This window comes from Artemia sp. Qi Xiang Cuo, chromosome 8 (assembly GCF_049724085.1).
Source record: "Artemia sp. Qi Xiang Cuo chromosome 8, ASM4972408v1, whole genome shotgun sequence".
NCBI lineage: Eukaryota > Metazoa > Arthropoda > Branchiopoda > Anostraca > Artemiidae > Artemia > Artemia sp. Qi Xiang Cuo.
The window spans coordinates 21,827,304-21,845,158 of NC_142801.1; the positions used below are offsets into that span (position 1 = coordinate 21,827,304).

At 36.5% G+C, this 17,855-nt stretch overlaps 1 protein-coding gene across 4 annotated transcripts in view; it reads left to right on the forward strand.

Annotated features, from left to right (window-relative positions):
• rsh (Rap GTPase activating protein radish) overlaps positions 1-17,855 on the forward strand; it is a 263,202-nt gene that overhangs the window by 70,548 nt on the left and 174,799 nt on the right. For all 4 annotated transcript variants that reach the window (XM_089093289.1, XM_089093292.1, XM_089093290.1 and 1 more), the window contains exon 9: positions 5,162-5,322. In XM_089093289.1, coding sequence (XP_088949415.1) covers positions 5,162-5,322 — 161 coding nt within the window. The remainder of the gene's footprint in view (positions 1-5,161; positions 5,323-17,855) is intronic.

Here is a 17,855-nt window from a genome sequence, read left to right on the forward strand (position 1 = left end):
TACTAATTTTATTAGCAAATTTAGAGCATCACACAAATTCTTACTTGATTTTAACGCCATCCCTCAAGTAGGATCTGTTTTTGTGCAGCCATCATACTAGTATTTTGATTTAGTTTTTGCCTTTTTCTCTCCCAGAACCGACGAAATAAAAAACAACACTTGTGGAGATTTGAAAGGGTGACAATTTAGTTTCCTATTTTGCCAATTTATAATTCAAGTCCCAAATATAAAAATGTGTGTTTGAAAAGTATGTGTAAGCCTGTAAAGGTAAATTCTATCTTGAGTAAAAATTCGCTTTGGTAGCCGTATTTTTATGTTACCTGATAGAAAAAAAGTCTCCACATGGGTGAAATTCTGTTTGGCATCCAATTTGGAAATTTCATTTCTCCGGCCAACATAACTCTGATTAAAATGAATAAATCTTCCCGTTTGCGTTCTTCGTTTTGTCCTTTTCGGCCAGGGCTAAACGGAAAGCAGATTGTCCTCATCTGGGGTGGAAGGACGTCACAAATACAGATTTAAAGGAAATGGGAACTTCCTGGGATGGTGTGAAGAAAGAGGCTTTAAACAGAGTGTAATGGAGGAGGAGCGTATGTAGCTGTAGTGGCCTCGGGTAGCTTGATGCTACGGTGAATTTTTAGTAGTAGCAGTAGTAGTAGTAATTTTTGTTCTAGTTAAACGCAACACTGGTATTTTTTTCGATTGGTATGCCATGTAGTTCTTTTTTAAGCCTCTATAGAAGGAACTAAGAATTTTGCTTTCAATCTGAGGCATCTGCCTGCATTCACATTGCTACATCCTTTGGTTATATTTGCTACGCTACACTTTGACGTCTTCGGTCAGAACAAGTCTACTAACTTCAGAATAGAAGAAAAGCTGTTTCTGCTAAAATAGTTGATGTAATAGTGACGTAAACTCAGGTAATTAACGATTCCTAATTAGTAAATTGGGACGCTAGGGTGAATATGAAATGATTGATGAATATGGACGCACTTGCCGTCTCTGATATGAGATGGACTGGCTGTGGAAAATGTATCCATGAAAACATAAGATACGCTGGATCTAAATTTTTTAAAGTCTGCTGAAAAGACGCCATTTAGCTGAAAGCCAGCTAACATCAGAGTTATGTCTACCCACCTCGATGGGTACAATTCAAAGATGATTGGAAAATATCCCCATGGAAAATACCCCTCTCCCGGTAAATACCCTCCGGAAAATACCCCCCCCCCCGCCCGTGGAAAAGCTTTTCAAATTTGATAATTTTATTTGAATTTTTTTTTTTTTATTTCCGTAGGGGAAGGAATCTTTTTGAAGATATCTGCAGAATAATCTTACCAAACACACTTTGCATGCAGACCCACTGTACTTTTAGAAGGTGTCATGTCAATCGTCAATTACCAAATTACCATGATGTTTTATGTTGAAGATTCGTTTTTTTATACTACTTATGGCCCCACAGGGACCCTGTGTTAGTTGCCCCATCGATTGTAAGAAAATGGTCCGATTTTAAAGTTTTGTCCATTTCATTCACTTAAACCTTTTTGACCCGAAATTTTTATTTTATCTAAGATCCTATTTGCCTAGTATAAATAAACTGTCATTTTTAATCAGACCAGCTAAAATAATTTCGTCCGCCGTTTTCCCAAAATGTGTGTGTCTGCTGAAATCCCATTAGTCAAGGGTAGACATTCTGAGCGGACGTATTCCACACGTTTTTCCTTTTTTGATGAAAATTGTTTGTGCCTTGAAGTCCTTTTGGCCCAGGTTACAAGTTCTGTGAGTTTCAGGCCGACCAAACAAGAAACAAAAAATAGTTTTTTCATTAATTAAAAGTATTTTAGATACGGGCACCTTCGCTCTGGGCTATGAAGCCCAGGGAGTAAAAATTTTCAAAATCCGGTTACTCCTATGCTATGGACTTATCGAGACTTCCAAGAGTATTAATCTCCTTTCGGACCGGCCAGTCGAAAATTCTTTAACTCCTTTTGGTCTGGTCTGATCAAAAATATACATACATTCAAATTCGAAATTATTTTTATGATTCATATTTAACAAGATGCATCATGTCCCCCTTTTCTGCTAGAGTCTATGAAAGAATGCGAATTGTACAATTTACGTCAATTTTTATAATTTTGTGGCATAAGGGGTATATTGAATACTGAATGGTTAAGGAACAACAAGTCGAATTTGTGTCCTGAATAGGACGGGGAGGAGGAAAAGCTTGATAAGTTGCGATTAGTTATTAATATTGCTAATAATATAGATCTGTTAAACCATATCTATCCTTGACCTGTTTGTGTTTCAAGAAGGTATTTGATTGAATTAGGTTATTATTACTCGTATTTGTGCGTATAGGCTTATTATTAATGCTTTCACTCATTATTAAACTAAAACATTAAATAAAGTTACTAAAGTTTCGACTGCTTCATTATGTTATACTTCGAAGGTTTGGTTTGAAATACTGGGTTGAAGTAAGGTTTGGGCTCAAAGTTGTGCTTATTATTGGCATAAGTTTATGCAACTAGACATGAAAAAAAGTATATCCGATGCATATAACGAAGGAAAAGGTAGGGTAGGGGAAGGGAGAACGAAAAGACTACCTTTTCCCTGAAGGTTTTAGGGACCTTGCCGAAATCAGGATTAGCCGATTCAATTCTATATCTCTTCAAATGCCCCAAGGCATGAGCAAGCATATAGAACTGGATGCAGACTTGTAGGCAAAGGATGCGTCTTTGGAGGTTCTCAAAGCTGAGCCTACATTGATGTAGGCTCTTGGCTGAGTTGACTACTAAGGAAAGCAGGCTCCCATTTCTAAATTTAAATATCTACAAAATTATTCTTTTAAAATATTGGTTTAATACAGAAAAGGAAATGAAAGTCGTAGGAAATTTTTGCTATTGAATAGTAAATTCCAAATTGTAGCCAAGAAAATTTACCACATTCACCTGAGTAAACGCCAGAACATCCAATAGCCAGAATATACTTAAATTAGTGAACTAATCAAAATTAATACGTTTTTTGTAGTTTTCTCCGCTATTTGTTTTACACAATTAGTTTAATTGGCCTTCGAACTGTTTGTCTGTTCATATGGGTGTCAATAAAAGACGCAGAGAGAGAATCGAGACGCCCAGTGGATTTATGCTTAAAACGGGGTCGTTACAGCATTGCTGTCACTCCTAAAGGCCATATATCACATTTCCATTATCCCGAAAAATTGACAAAAACAATTTACTAAGCTGTTCTCAAAAGGAAGATCAGTAGGGGAATTTACATTCACTCACACATTGATCCTCCTGATCTACATTACATTGCTGATCCACCTTTTGATAACATCTTAGAAAATGTATTGGCAATTCATTTAAAAAGAATAAAAATGTCAGGTTCGACCTTCAGGTGCAACAATGACAATGCTGCACCGTTTTGCACAATGGTGCAAATTGTGCACCGTTGCGCAGTGAAATTTTGCCAAAATTACTCATTGTTCTATAGTATTGTTTGTTTCTTGGAAGTACCATTCCCAAAACCCTAACTTGACTGGAACAATAAGGTACACAAACAAATTTTGCATGTTGGTTTTGCATTATATTTGGCCTCGATTGCTACAAAGTGTCTTATAAAGACAGGTCAATTCCTTGTTAAGTAAACGATCTATATTCTATCGGCACAAGAATGAAAATATCTATTATATTTTTTATTGATTAAACTTTATTAAACAAAAAAAAATACGACACAATTTAATCATTTGACAAGTAGCCCTTCAAGAAGAAACAAAACTCTGAGGACGAAGGACTACAACAACCAATATCAATAAATTCAACTAAATAACTCAATATATATGCATATAAATACACCTACACATGCGTACACATATAATATTAACAAATAAAATAAATATCAAAACTCAATCTCTCTGGTAAAAAAAAAATATATATATAAATATATTAAAATAAATAAAAATAAACAATGACTGCACAAACTGTAGTTCCTCAACCTCCCCTTCCAATAAATACTTCTTTAATATTTTCTTAAATCGTTGTAGATGTTGAGCTACCTTAATACTCGCCGGAAGCACATTCCAAGCACTCGGTCCCATATAGCAAATTGTAAATCCTACCCGACTACTCTGCCTATGCTCAATCACAGGGTTATAACTATTTCTAATGCTATACTCAGTTAAACAACTATTACTATTATAAAAATGAAAAAAAATATCTGGATATGCATAATTCCGACATTGATATAAAATAATTATAGCTTGATTATCTCTGAGCTGTTCAGAATTTACCGATCTTAAATTTCAATAGCAGGTCTCTGCGTCATTCAAAACTTTCACATATTCTCCAATTATTCTAACCACTTTATTTTGTAAAATTTATATACGTTTATAACTAGAGTAGAAATTAATAGCCTATAACACACAACCATATAAAATATAAGGACTAACTGTAGCATGATATAAAAGAAGTAAAATTTTATTTGGAAGAAAATTTTTCAACCGACGAATAACTCCATGTCCTCTAGCCACTTTAGTAGCAACTAAATCGCTGTGCCATTTCCAAGATAAATTACAATAAACATAAAAGCCAAGGTATTGCATACAATTTACCTGATTCAATGGCTCTCAACTCAATAAAATTTTTTCACCAAGAAATATAATATAATTTCCAATCTATAACATTACATAAATGAATGAAATTTATTTCATTTATTGTTTCATTATTAATGAAATAAATGAAATTTATCCAAAATATAATAAAGAAATGAAATATAATTTCCAATCAGAACATTATATAATCAGGTATGTCCGATCAGGTAGATACATAATGTCCGATCAGGCCAATTGGGGGCGTGCTACGACCAAATGGAGTCGCTAGCCCCTCAGCACTAATCTCTCCATTGCTCCGATATCAATCTGATTTAATTTTTGTTCGCCACTTAGGGTGTTTATTGAATTCGCTAGTTGCTGTATCAACATAATTTTCTCTTTGACATTCTTTCCAAATAGAAATTAAATGAGATCCGCTTTAAATTGGATTGTTTCTTGTCTCATTTCATTAAAGTTAATGTTAAAGCATCTAATATCTTATTAAAGTGCCATTATCTAAATTTGTTATGATTCTTGCTTTTGTTTCCAATAACAACGACAATTGTTTCATAAAAGGTGAGGCGAGACTCACTCAGTCCTGACTCGGCTGCAGAAGAGCTATCAGGCAAACGAGGTCGAAGAGACTCGAGACCTCATCTCTCACCAGATAGTGACAGTGCTATGTATGAGGCTAGCAGACTCCGTCGTCAATCAACAACCACAGAAGAGAACTTCAGGTACAACAATTATTTGTTTAATTACTTCATAATAAAATAAATCTAGTTCGATCAGGATTTTGTAAAGGGTTCTGAGCTGTAGGGTTTAATTAGTGATGTTCAGGAACCCCTCAAACAATTTTGATATAAGATTTGAGTTTTTTTTTATCTAAAGGATTATTTTTCGTTTGACTCTGCCTCAAACCTTTAAGGTAAATATTAACATGCAAGTTCTCGTTCGGCAGTCAAATTTTACGTCGTCAAATGAAGTGAATGTCTCGGCGAATATCTGGTTTGCTTTTGTTAAAGACTAGGGTTGGAAAACTCCTTTTCCCGCCAGCAAAATCTGTTCTAATATAAAATAAAAGCTTCCTTTTTATGCTGTCATGAAAATGTATTATTTAAAATACTCTCTCTAAGTCTTAAAAAATACTTTTCTAAACTACAAAGTATTCTTTGAGCAATATTCAAAGTAATCCGTAATGTGTTCTTTATAAAAAAGGAGTCTTAAAAAGGAGAATATTTCCAAGAAGTTATCTAGGGACGCTTCAGAGAGTTTCACTTACAACTATAATGTCTTCTGTTAAAGTTCAGCTGTCATAGGTAGCGCAATCGCGCTGCCTAAGTAAAGAACGATGTCGGTACAATGTATTATTTTTTTTTCTTCAATACCAGGGCACTTCGTATGGAAGGAGTTGTCGTAGAAACTTGGAAAAGGGCTCAATCGATTGGAAATTGGAACGGCTAGTGCCCTTTTTAATAGTCGAAAGTGATCGGAAGGCATCTAACACCCCTTCCAAGCCCATCATTTTCCGAAATACATCCAATCAAAATTTTGAGATAGCAATTTGTTCAGCGTAGTTGATTTCCTTATAGAAATTATTTTTTTAAGGAGGACACTCCCCCACAACCTCAAGGCAAGGGTTTTAAGTTATGCCCTGGGGGCAAATAAGAACGATGTTGGCACAATATATTATTTATTATTTTTTTCCTTTAGACCAGGGTATTTTGTATCGAAGAAGTTGTCATAGAAACTTCGAAAAGGGCTCATTCAGTTGGAAATTGGAGTCGCTTGTGCCCTTTTTAATAATCGAAAGTGATTGGAATGCAACTAACACCCCTTCCACACCCACCATTTCCCGAAACACATCCAATCAAAATTTTGAGATAGCCATTTTGTTCAGTGTGGTTGATTTCCAGATACAAATTATGATTTTGAGGAGGACACTTCTTCACAGCCCTCAGGACAAGGGTTGTAAGTTATGCCCTGGGGGTATATAAGGTTTTTTATAGAAAGTATTGTCATAGAAACAAAAAAGGCTCATTCGAATGGAAATTCAAAGGGCTAGTGCCCTTTTTAATAATCGAGAGTGATTAGAGGGCAACTAACCCCCCTCTCATGCCCATCTTTTCCCCAAACACATCCAATCAAAATTCTGAGATTACCATTTTGTTCAACGTAGTTGAAAGTTCTGGAACTTAGGTTTTTGAGGATGACACCCCCCCCCCCCCACATTCTTCAGGGTAATGGTTTTAATTTATGTCCTGGGGGCATATAAGGTTTTTTATAGAAAGTGTTGTCGTAGAAACTTCAAAAGGGGCTCATTCCATTGGAAATGGAAATGCCTAGTACCCTTTTTAATAGTAGAAAGTGATTGGAAGGCAACTAGCACCCCTTCCACGCCCACCATTTCCCCAAACATATCCAATCAAAATTTTGAGATAGGCATTTTATTCAACGCAGTTGAAAGTTCTGGAAATTAAACCTTTGAGCAGGACACTTCCCCCACAGTCTTCAGGGGAAGGGTTATAAGTTATGCCCTGGGGGCATATAAGTTTTTATTCAAAGCTTTGTCGTAGAAACTTGAAAAAGGACTCACTTGATTGGAAATTTAAAGGGCTAGTGCCATATTTAACAGTCGAGAATGATTGGAAGGAAACTAACCCCCCTCTCACGCCCACCATTTATCGAAACACGTCCAATCAAAATTTTGAGATAGCCATTTTCTTCAACGTAGTTGTAAATTCTCAAAATTAGGTCTTTGAGGGTGACAACCCCTCCCCCTCAGAGCCCTCAGGGCAAGGGTTACAAGTTATGACCTGGGGGCATATAAGGTTTTTATTGAAAGCTTTGTCCTAGAAACTTGAAAAAGGTGCATTTGATTAGAAATTTAAAGGGCTAGTGCCCTTTTTATTAGTCGAAAGGGATTGGAGGACAACAAACCCCCCTCTCACCTCCACCTTTTCTCCAAATACATCCAATCAAAATTTTTAGATATCCATTTCGTTCAACGTAGTTGAAAGTTTTGTAAATTAGGTCTTTGAGGATGACAACCACCCCCCCCCCCGCCCAGCCCTCAGAGCAAGGGTTGTAATTTATGCCCTGGGGGCATATAAGGTTTTTATAGAAAGCGTTGTCGTATAAACTTTAAAAAGGGCTAATTCGATTGGAAATTGAAATGGCTAGTGCCTTTTTTAATAGTCGAAAGTAATTAGAAGGCAAATAACACCCCTTCCACGCCCACCATTTCCCGAAACACATACAATCAAAATTTTAATATAGCCATTTTTTACGTAGTCGAAAGTTCTGGAAATTATGTCTTTGTGGATGACACCCCCCCCCACAGCCCCCAGGGTAAGGGTTCTAAGTTACGCCCTGTGGCCACATGTGGTTTTTATAGAAAGAGTTGTCGCAGAAACTTCAAAAAGGGCTCATTCGATTTGAGATTGAAACGGGTAAAGCCTTTTTTAATAGTCGAAAGTGATTGAAGAGCAATTAACCCCCCTCTCACGCCCACCATTTTCCCAAACACATCCAATCAAAATTTTGAGATATTAATTTTGTTCAACGTAGTTGAAAGTTCTGCAAATTAGGTCTTTGAGGATGACAACCCTCCTCTCCACAACCCTCAGAACAAAGGTTGTAAGTTATGCCCTGGGGGTATATCAGACTTTTATAGAAAGCTTTGTCGTAGAAACTTCAAAAGGGCTCATTTGATTGGAAATTGAAAGGGCTTGTGCCCTTTTTAATTGTCGAAATATGATTGGAAGGCTTTACATTTTTATACTAAAGATTAATTTGGGTACAATGTATTATTATTATTTTTTTTTTACCAATTTGTCGCACTCGAAGGCATGAAGTTTCTTTCGTTCCATTTTTTACCAAAATGTATAAAAAGAGCTGATACTTTTACCCCTTGTTTTTTTTTATGTTTTTTTTTTATTTGAGTTTCTGTGTAATATAGCAAGTGCTACGAAACAGATTTATGAATAAACCTGTACCTACCTACCTACCTACCTAATAGTTGAAAGTGATTGAAGGGCAACTAACCCCCCTTTCATATCCGCCATTTCCCCAAACACATCCAATCAAAATTTTGAGATAGCCGTTTTGTTTAACCTAGTTGAAAGTTCTGAAAGTTAGGTCTTTGAGGATGACAACCTCGTCAAAGCCCTAAGGGCAAGGGTTGTAAGTTATGCCGTGGGGGCATATAAGATGTTCATAGAAAGCGTTGTCGTAGAAACTCAAAAAGGGTTCATTCGATTGGAAATTGAAAGGGCTAGTGCCCTTTCTAATTGTCGAAAGTTATTTGAAGGCTTGTCATTTTTATAGTAAAGATCGATATGGGCACAATGTATCATTATTTTCTTCTTTTTTTTTTATTTAGTCCAGGGCACTTCGTATCGAAGGAGTTGTCGTTGGGATTTCGAAAAGGTCTGCTCTTAAAATTTAACGATATAAAAATAGCGTAAGTGTATCCAAGCTATCAAAAAAAGTAAACAGATTTTTTTGGCAAATGGTATCAAGTTTTCTGTTTCAGTTCAACTAGAGGAGATATGAAACGAAATTAAACACTACTATTTGTGTGCAGATTTTTAAAAGGGTGTATGTTGTTAAAAATTGCTGAAAATTTTTCTCCAGCGTACAAATAGCAGGCCAAACTATAAAGTCTTAAAAAAAGAAAAGATTTAAAGTATTATTTTCTTTTTCCCTGAAAAGACTATGTCAATATAAAATGAACAGAAATTAATTAAAAAACTTTTTCCACAAAATAAGTTCTTCAAATAAAAGTAAAGAGCTCCATTAAACCAAAAATGAGCAAAAAATAAAGTCAAATAATCTACCAAGCGTGAAACTACCACAAATCAGCATCGATAAATAAATGAAACCAAAAACGAACGGAAATTAAAATAAATAACCGATTCAAGCTCAAAACAAGAAGAAATTAACATGAGTAGGACTCAAAAACGCTATGTCATTTCAAGGCGAGAATATAATTTGCACTTCACTGAAAAAATATTGATCTTTTTAATTTTATAACTTTAATAAATCAAGTAATATTAACATTTTGACTACTAAATATCAATATACGTATATTAAACTGACAATGCACATTCATTTGTATTTTTTTTTCAGTAAAGTTATTTACTCCAGTGATTGTATTTTCCAGTGATATTTTCCATATCGCTGGAAAATACATGCCCCACACAAGGAGTTCGCACAAAATGTCTTCCTAGCTCAAAGCCCCTACGATGCTTAAACTTGAGTCTTGGGAGATCTACGCTACATAATAGTTCTTCTGCCTCGGTGTCGTGCCGCACTTGAGAAGAATCCCGGAGTGATCAAGAAGCTAAAAGCTCTTACGCCCAGTTCCAAAACACCGTGGATAGTATTCAAGAAAAAGATGTTATGTTCCTGATTGGGGATTTCAGCACCATCGCAGGTCACTCAATTTAAGAACTTGAAGACATCATGGGCAGTTTTGGTCATGGGCAGAACCCCACGGGTGAAATGCTTGTTGACTTTCGCCACGACAGTAAATTCTTTATCACAAACACTATTTTTCATCACAGCGAACAGAAAAAAGTAACTTGGAGATCTCCTGACGGCCACACAGCAAACGTGATTAACTGCATACTCATCCACAAGTGATGGAAATCATAGTGCTGAACACAGTTTCTACAACCGGTAATGTCTTCAATATAGACCACGTTCTAGTCATGTCTTGAATCCGTATCTACTTTCGGAGACCCCAACGTTAAAGGAAAGCTTACCAAGATTTCGTGTCGATCTACTTAAAAGCAAAGGAAAAGGAAACCAGTTTATAGCAGTACTTTCAAGTAGGTTGTTGAACATCTAGCCCAAGGGTGCTCCAACCACAGATGAAACAGATTGACCGATCGGCGAAAGTGTATCCATAATCAGAGAAATGGCTAGAGAAATCCAAGGAAACTGGATTTGCTTGGATAAACCATGGGTCACCTTCCACCGAGTCCTACGCTAGCAAATATGACAGGCGAAATAAGGATGAATACAAGAGGCTGAAACAATTATTAGACAAGAAAATCCGACTGACTCTGTTCTCAATAGCAAGAGTCGTAAAGGTAAAGAAGCATTTCAGAGTGGTGACAACTTTCAGACTTTATGTACAAGAATGTCCACAAAATATCAAAAGGGAAATCCTAGGTCATTTCTAAAATTCTAGACAAGCATGGATACGCCACCACAGACTTAAGGGCAAGAAGAGAACGACGGAAGGGACACTTCTATGAAAAGCTAAACTTCATACAATAAAACCCGATCCAAGCATCCTATCATTTTTCCCATTACTATCTTTCCCTATAGCCCCGAACCTCCTCCACTGAGAAATAAAGTATTCTCAGCCATAAAACCTCTGCAGACTAACAAAACCTCTGGCCTATGTGGTATTCAGTCAGAGCTTGGAAAATCAGACCCATGAGAATTGGTAAATATCTACTACAATGTAATTGCACACATCATGGAAACGGGTAATTTTCTCAATTCCTGGGTAGAAGCCACCATCCTTCCCCTTTTCTAAAACAAAAAAGAGATATTGTAATAATTACCACTACTACTAAAAACTCATTGCAGCACCAAGCCACCTAAGGGCAACACAGCTGCCGATGTTTACCGTTCAACCCAAACTATTCAAAGCTTTGCTCATTATCCCTCCCATGAAGATATAATTTACTTAAAATCCTTCTTTATGACCGTTTCCCATCAAATTAAGGGACTACCTGCTTTTCGTTTATCCCCAAATGGGTGGCCAAAAAGAACAATCTTTGAAAATATGTCATCGCTTATTCTTAAAACGTGTTCCAGTCAAGTCAGCATGTCTTTCATTATAGCCGCAGAAAGCTGGATAGAACTACATTTTTCACAAAACTTGTTGTTTTACTTACTGTCTGTCAAATGAGCACCACTGTCATTACTGTAGCTTCCAATATTCTAATCTCGTTTTGAAGACTTATCTTCCTGTTCATCCAAAAATTTTCAATTGTGAGTCTTGGCTAATATCTTGGGTGAGTCTAACCCTGGGTCTTGGCTATTAAACTTTTTATATCTTTACTGCATCCATTATCTTTACTAATAATTAACTACAAAAATAACAAGTTTTTCAACAGGAAGTAAAGAGCAGCATTAAAAGTTAGAATGACTAGATATTATTCTGTATATGAAAGAGACTGCCCCCTCCTGAGCTACAGACCTTCATGAGTGAGGGGCTCGTAACGCGAAATTTGTTAGTGCCTTGAAAAAGCTTCTTGCTCCAATTCAACGGCACATTCGTTTCAGCAGTCTTCTCAAAGAATTAGCGTAAGGCCCACATTAGCCAAACATTAGCGTCCAAGGATCCAAGGACCCAAGGATAGAGGAGAGGGCAGCCCCGCTGATATACACAATAATTTTTGTTCGTTTTAAGTTTTAATTATGCTCCTTACTTTCAGTTGAAAAAAAAACCTTTGCTTTTGTTTAATTTCTCATCGCTTATCAAATCATGCAGAGAAATCCTCCTCCCTCTCTGTGAACAATTACCTCCGAAAATTTAATTTTGATGAAAAATTTTCCCCGTTGAAAATCACCCTTCTTGCGGAAAATTCTCTCCTCCCCCCCCAAAAAAAGCAAACAAAAACAAAACAACAAATTCCACATATTTCACAATAACAAATAATATATGTAAACAATGGGTAAACTGTATATATTAAATCTCTTTCCCCAAGGGTCGTGGGGGTCATATCATCCCCAAAGACATAGTTATTGAGCCTTTCAAGTATGCTGAGTCAAATGGCTATCTCAAAATTTTGATCGGATGTCATTGGAAAAAAGGGGCGTGGGAGCGGGCTATTTGCCGTCTAATCTTTTTTGGTCATTTAGTATCCGTTTGAGTGACCCCTCTCCCAATTTTCTATGGCCATTCGTTCGATACAATCATCCACGAGAAAAAAAAGTAACAGCGAATAAACACGACACGTATCTGTAATCTATTTTGTGGCAAAAAATACCAATTCAACATTTGTGTACAGAGGAGCTTGAAACCTTTACAGTTGGGCTCTCTTATATGCTGAATCTGATGGTATGATTTTAATTCAGATCGTTTGACTTTGTGAAGGTATTTCCCCCTTTTTCGAAAATCTGGCAAATTTTCTCAGGCTCGTAGCTTTTGATGGGTAACATTAAACGTAATGAACGGTATGTATTTGGTATCAGTATGAAAAGCCAATTCTTCTCATGCATTAATTGTTAAAATAATTCCTTTCTGTCGAGTTTTGGTTACTGTTCAGCCATGTCGCTCCCAACATCACGTCTTAGCCTTCATTCATTACTAGTCTGTGCGACGTAGTCTACTTAACATTAATTTTTAAACCTATTCTTGCACCCTGAACTCTCAAAATCTCTAAAAATTCATCAGTTTTGTTAACATTTTATTTAGGACGTTCAAATCATCCGCACAATCTAAGTGTAGGACAGTTTTTCCCTCCCATTTGATTCCATGCTTCCATGTTTCTTAGGAAAAGGTCCATCAAAATAATCAGAGGCAACACTATAGCGTTACTTATAGTAAAGACCCATAAAGCTTCAATATTTTATAATTATTGTTTTCCCTTGAGTCACTTCATATGGAAGCGGTGGTCATATAAAATTCGGAGAGGGCTCTTTTGAGTGGAAATTGAAAGTTTTTGTGCCCTTTTTAAGAGTCAAAAGTGATTGGAGGGAAACTAGCCACGTCTTTATTTCCCAAATGTATTCAATCAAAATTTTGAGATAGCCATTTTGTTCAAAATAGTCCAAAGGTCAAACAACTATACCTTCGAGTTTGGCAAAAACCCCACAACCCGGGGGCAAGGGTTGGAAGCTGTGCAAGTTGCCCGTTGTTAACACATAAGATTTTTATAGAAGGTGTGGTTGTATAGAATTGGGAGGAGGCTCAATTTGATTGGAAATCGTAAGTTCTAGTTCCCTTTTTAAGAGGCAAGAATAATCGGAGGGAAACCAGCCCCCCACACCCTTTTCTTCCAAATGGATCCGATTAAAACTTTGATAAAGCCATTTTGTTCAAAATACTCAAAAGGCTAAAAAACTATACCACCAAGGTTGACAAAACCCCCGCAGCTTCTGGCTGTAAGTTAAGGTCTATTTTTAACATATAAGGTTTGTATGCAAGATGTGGTCGTATAAACACTAGAGGAGGCTCATTTGATTGGAAATCGAAATTTCTAGTTACTTTTTTTGGAATCAAAAGAAGGGAAACAAGCACACTCCCTCCAGGATCTTCTTCCTCAATTTTATCCGATCAAATTTTTGAGATAACCATTTTGTTCTAAATAGCCCAATTTTCAAATAACTATGCTTCCGGGGTTGACAACCCCTCCCCCAGCCCCTGGTGCAAGGGCTATAGAGAATTCTTTTCGTAAGACAGTAAAGTTCTATATTTGAATGGATATTTCGATCCTGTGTCCAAGGTCCGTCCTCAGTAAATATAAATATAAAAAAAGAGACTTACAATAACATACGACCATTAAAACTAAAATGAAAAGTTTTAAAACAGTCCCAGCATCTTTATTTCAGCGAAGTTCATCAGAGTCCGGGCTGAACTTTGCTGAAGTAAGGATACTGGAACTGTGTTAAAATTTTTCATTTTAGTTTTAATGGTTGTATGTTATAGTAAGTCTCTTTTCTTTTATATATTAAATAAAATTTTGTTTTAAACTCAAAGTAAGGAGCGACATTAAAACTTAAAACGAACAGAAATTATTCCGTATATGAAAGGGGCTGTCTCCTCCTCAACACCTCGCTCTTTACGCTAAAGTTTCTTATTGTTTTAAGAAATAAATTTGTGAGACAGAGTCAAACTTTAGCGTAAAGAGCGAGGCGTTGAGGAGGGGACAGCCCCTTTCATATACGGAATAATTTCTGTTCGTTTTATGTTTTAATGTCGCTCCTTACGTTGAGTTAAAAAAAACTTATTTTTTTATTTAATTTCTGAACGTTTTTGAATTAATGCAGCTTTCATTTTGGCTCACCGTACATGTATAATAAAACAAAATTTGCATATTAAGTTAAATTTTTTCTGGCTAAATGGCTTTCTAAAAATTTTGTTCTGATATGACTTATGAATTAACATACATAACGAACTTCTATATTCGTATCCCCCCTAGTCAATTCCTCGCCCTTTACGCTAAAGTTCGAATTTTGTTCGAATCAAAAACACCTGAATCACAAAGTCTGGTTAATTAGAAATAGATAGCTCTTTTGAAAGTACTAAAAAAAAAAACTTCAGTGTAAGGAGCGAGGTATTGATTTTGGGGCGAACCCCCTCATATACGTAATTAATTAAAAAAACTAACTTTCCACAAAATAAGTTTTTCAAAGAAAACTAAAGAACTCCATTAAACCAAAAATGACCAAAAATAAAATCAAATTTTACTGTTTAAAAAAATAGAGTTGTGAGAAAGTCAAACTTTAGCGTAAAGAGCGAGGCGTTGAGGAGGGGACAGCCTCTTTCATATACGGAATAATTTCTGTTCGTTTTAAGTTTTAACGTCGTTCCTTACTTTCAGTTAAAAAAAAATTTATTTAATTTTTGAAAGTTTTTGAATTAATGCAGGGTTTGATTTTGGCTCACCGTACATGAATAATTAAAACAAAATTTGCTTATTAATTTTACTTTTATTTGGTTAAATGGCTTTGTCGAAATTTGTTTAATTTTATTTACGAACGTTTTTATTAGTAATAAATATACGTAACTTACGAATTAAGTTACGTAACGAACTTCTATATTCATATATTTTTAATACGTATATTAGGGGGTTCGCCCCCTATTCAATACCTTGCTCTTTACGCTAAAGTTAGAATTTTTTTCTAATTCTTTAAAAAAGAACCCTTAATCACAAAGACCGTTATTTAGAATAAATAGCTCTTATTAAAGTACTAAAAAATCATTGGCTTAAAGAGCGAGGTATTGACGGGGGGGTGAACCCAATCATATACGTAAAATTTTCTGTTCGTTTTAAGTTTTGATGTTGCTCCTTACTTTCAGCTGAAAAACTTGTTTTTATATATTTAATTTCTGGTCTTTTTTTAAATAATGCTGAAAAATCCGGCGCCCCCTTCATTGCAATGTCCCTTCCCCCATGAAAACTTCCTTCATGGAAAGATACTCCCACATAACTCCCAACATGTTCTATAAACACCTTATATGCCCCAAGAGCATAAATTACAAAGCTTGCCCTGAGGGCTGTGAGGAGGTTGTCATCATCAAAGACGGGATTGCCAGAACTTTCAACTACGTTAAACAAAATGGCTATCTCAAGATTTCCATTGGATGTGTTTGGGGAAAAGGTTGAAGCTAGAGGACCGTTAGGTGATCTTCAATCACTTTGAACTAATAAAAAGGTATCTGGTCTGTTCCATGTCCTATCAAATTAGCCCTTTTGAAATTTCTACGAAAACGGTTTCAATAATAAGGATTTTATTGAGTTATGCCCCCAGGGTATAACTTACTTATTGGATGTGTTTTGGGAAATGGTGGGTGTGACTGGGGTGTTAGTTATCCTCAATTTGCTTTCGACTATTTCAAAGGGCACAATCCCTTCTAATTTCCAGTCGAATGAGCCCTTTTTGAAGTTTTTACAACATTAGTATCTATAAAAACCTTATATGCCCCCAGGGCGTATCTTACAACCCTTGCCCGGAGGGTTCTGAGGGGGGTCATCATCCTCAAAGGCCTAGTTTCTATAAATTTTAACTACGTTGAACAAAATGGCTATCTAAAGTTTTGATTGGATGTGTTTGGGGAAAAGGTGGGCCTGAGAGGGGGGTTAGTTGCCGTCAAATCACTTTTGACTATTAAAAAGGTCACTAGGCCTTTGAACTTCTACAACCCTTACCCTGAGGACTGTGGGGGGAGTGTCATCCTCAAAGATATAATTTCTGGACCTTTCAACCACTTTGAACAAAATGGCTGTCTCAAAATTTTGATTGGATGTGTTTGGATAAATGGTGGGCTTGGAAGGGGTGTTAGTTGCCTTCCAGTCACTTTCGACAACTAAAAAACACTTCCTATAAAAAAAACCTTATATGCCCCCAGTGCATAAATTACAACCCTTGCCCTGAGGGCAGTGGGGGAGTGTTATCCCAAAAACATAATTTCCAGACTTTTTAACTACGTCGAACAAAATGGTCGAACAAAATCTCAAAATTCGCATTGGATGTGTTTGACCCCCTTTGAGGATGATAACCCCCTCAGAGCGGGGCTCTGAGGGGGTTATCATCCTCAAAGACCTAGTTTCTAAGACTTTTAACTACGTTCAACAAAATGGCTATCTAAAAATTTTGATTGGATGTGTTTGGGGAAAAGGTGCGCCAGAGAGTGGGGTTAGTTGCCCTCAAATCACTTTTGACTATTAGAAGGGCACTAGCCCTTTGAACTTCCAATCGAATGAGCCCTTTTTCAAGTTTCAACAACAAAGCTGTCACTGAAAACCTTTTATGCCCCCAGGGTATAACTTACAACCCTTACCCTGAGGGCTGGGGGGGGGGGGGGCGTGTCATCCTCAAACATATAATTTCCGGACCTTTCAACTACTTTGAACAAAATGGCTATCTAAAAAATTTTGATTGGATGTGTTTGGATAAATGGTGGGCGTGGAAGGGGTGTTAGTTGCCTTCCAATCACTTTTGACTATTAAAAAGGGCATTAACCATTTCAATTTCCAATCAAATGAACCTATTTGAAGTTTCTACGATAACGCTTTTTATAAAAAAAACTTTATACGCCCCCAAGGCATAACTTACAACCTTTGCCCTAACGGCTATGAAGAAGTTGTCATCCTTAAACACCAACTTTCCAAGATTTTGAATAACATTGAATAAGATACCTATCCCTAATTGTTTAATGGATGTGTTTGTGGAAAAAGTGGGCATGAGAAGGGGGTTAGCCCGACGATCACTTTTAAGTCGGACATAAGTTACTAGCCCTTTGATTTTCCAATCGAATGAGCCCTTTTTGAGGATTCTACTACAACGCTTTCTATATAAACCTTATATGCCCCAGGGCATAACTTGCAACCCTTGACCTGAGGGCTCTGAGGGGGTTGTCATCCTCAAAGACATAATTTCCGGACCTTCCAACTACGTTGAAGGAAATGGCTATCTAAAAATTTTGATTGGATGTGTTTGGGGAAAAGGTGGGCCTGAGAGTGGGGTTAGTTGCCCTCAAATCACTTTTGACTATTAAAAAGGGCACTAGCCCTTT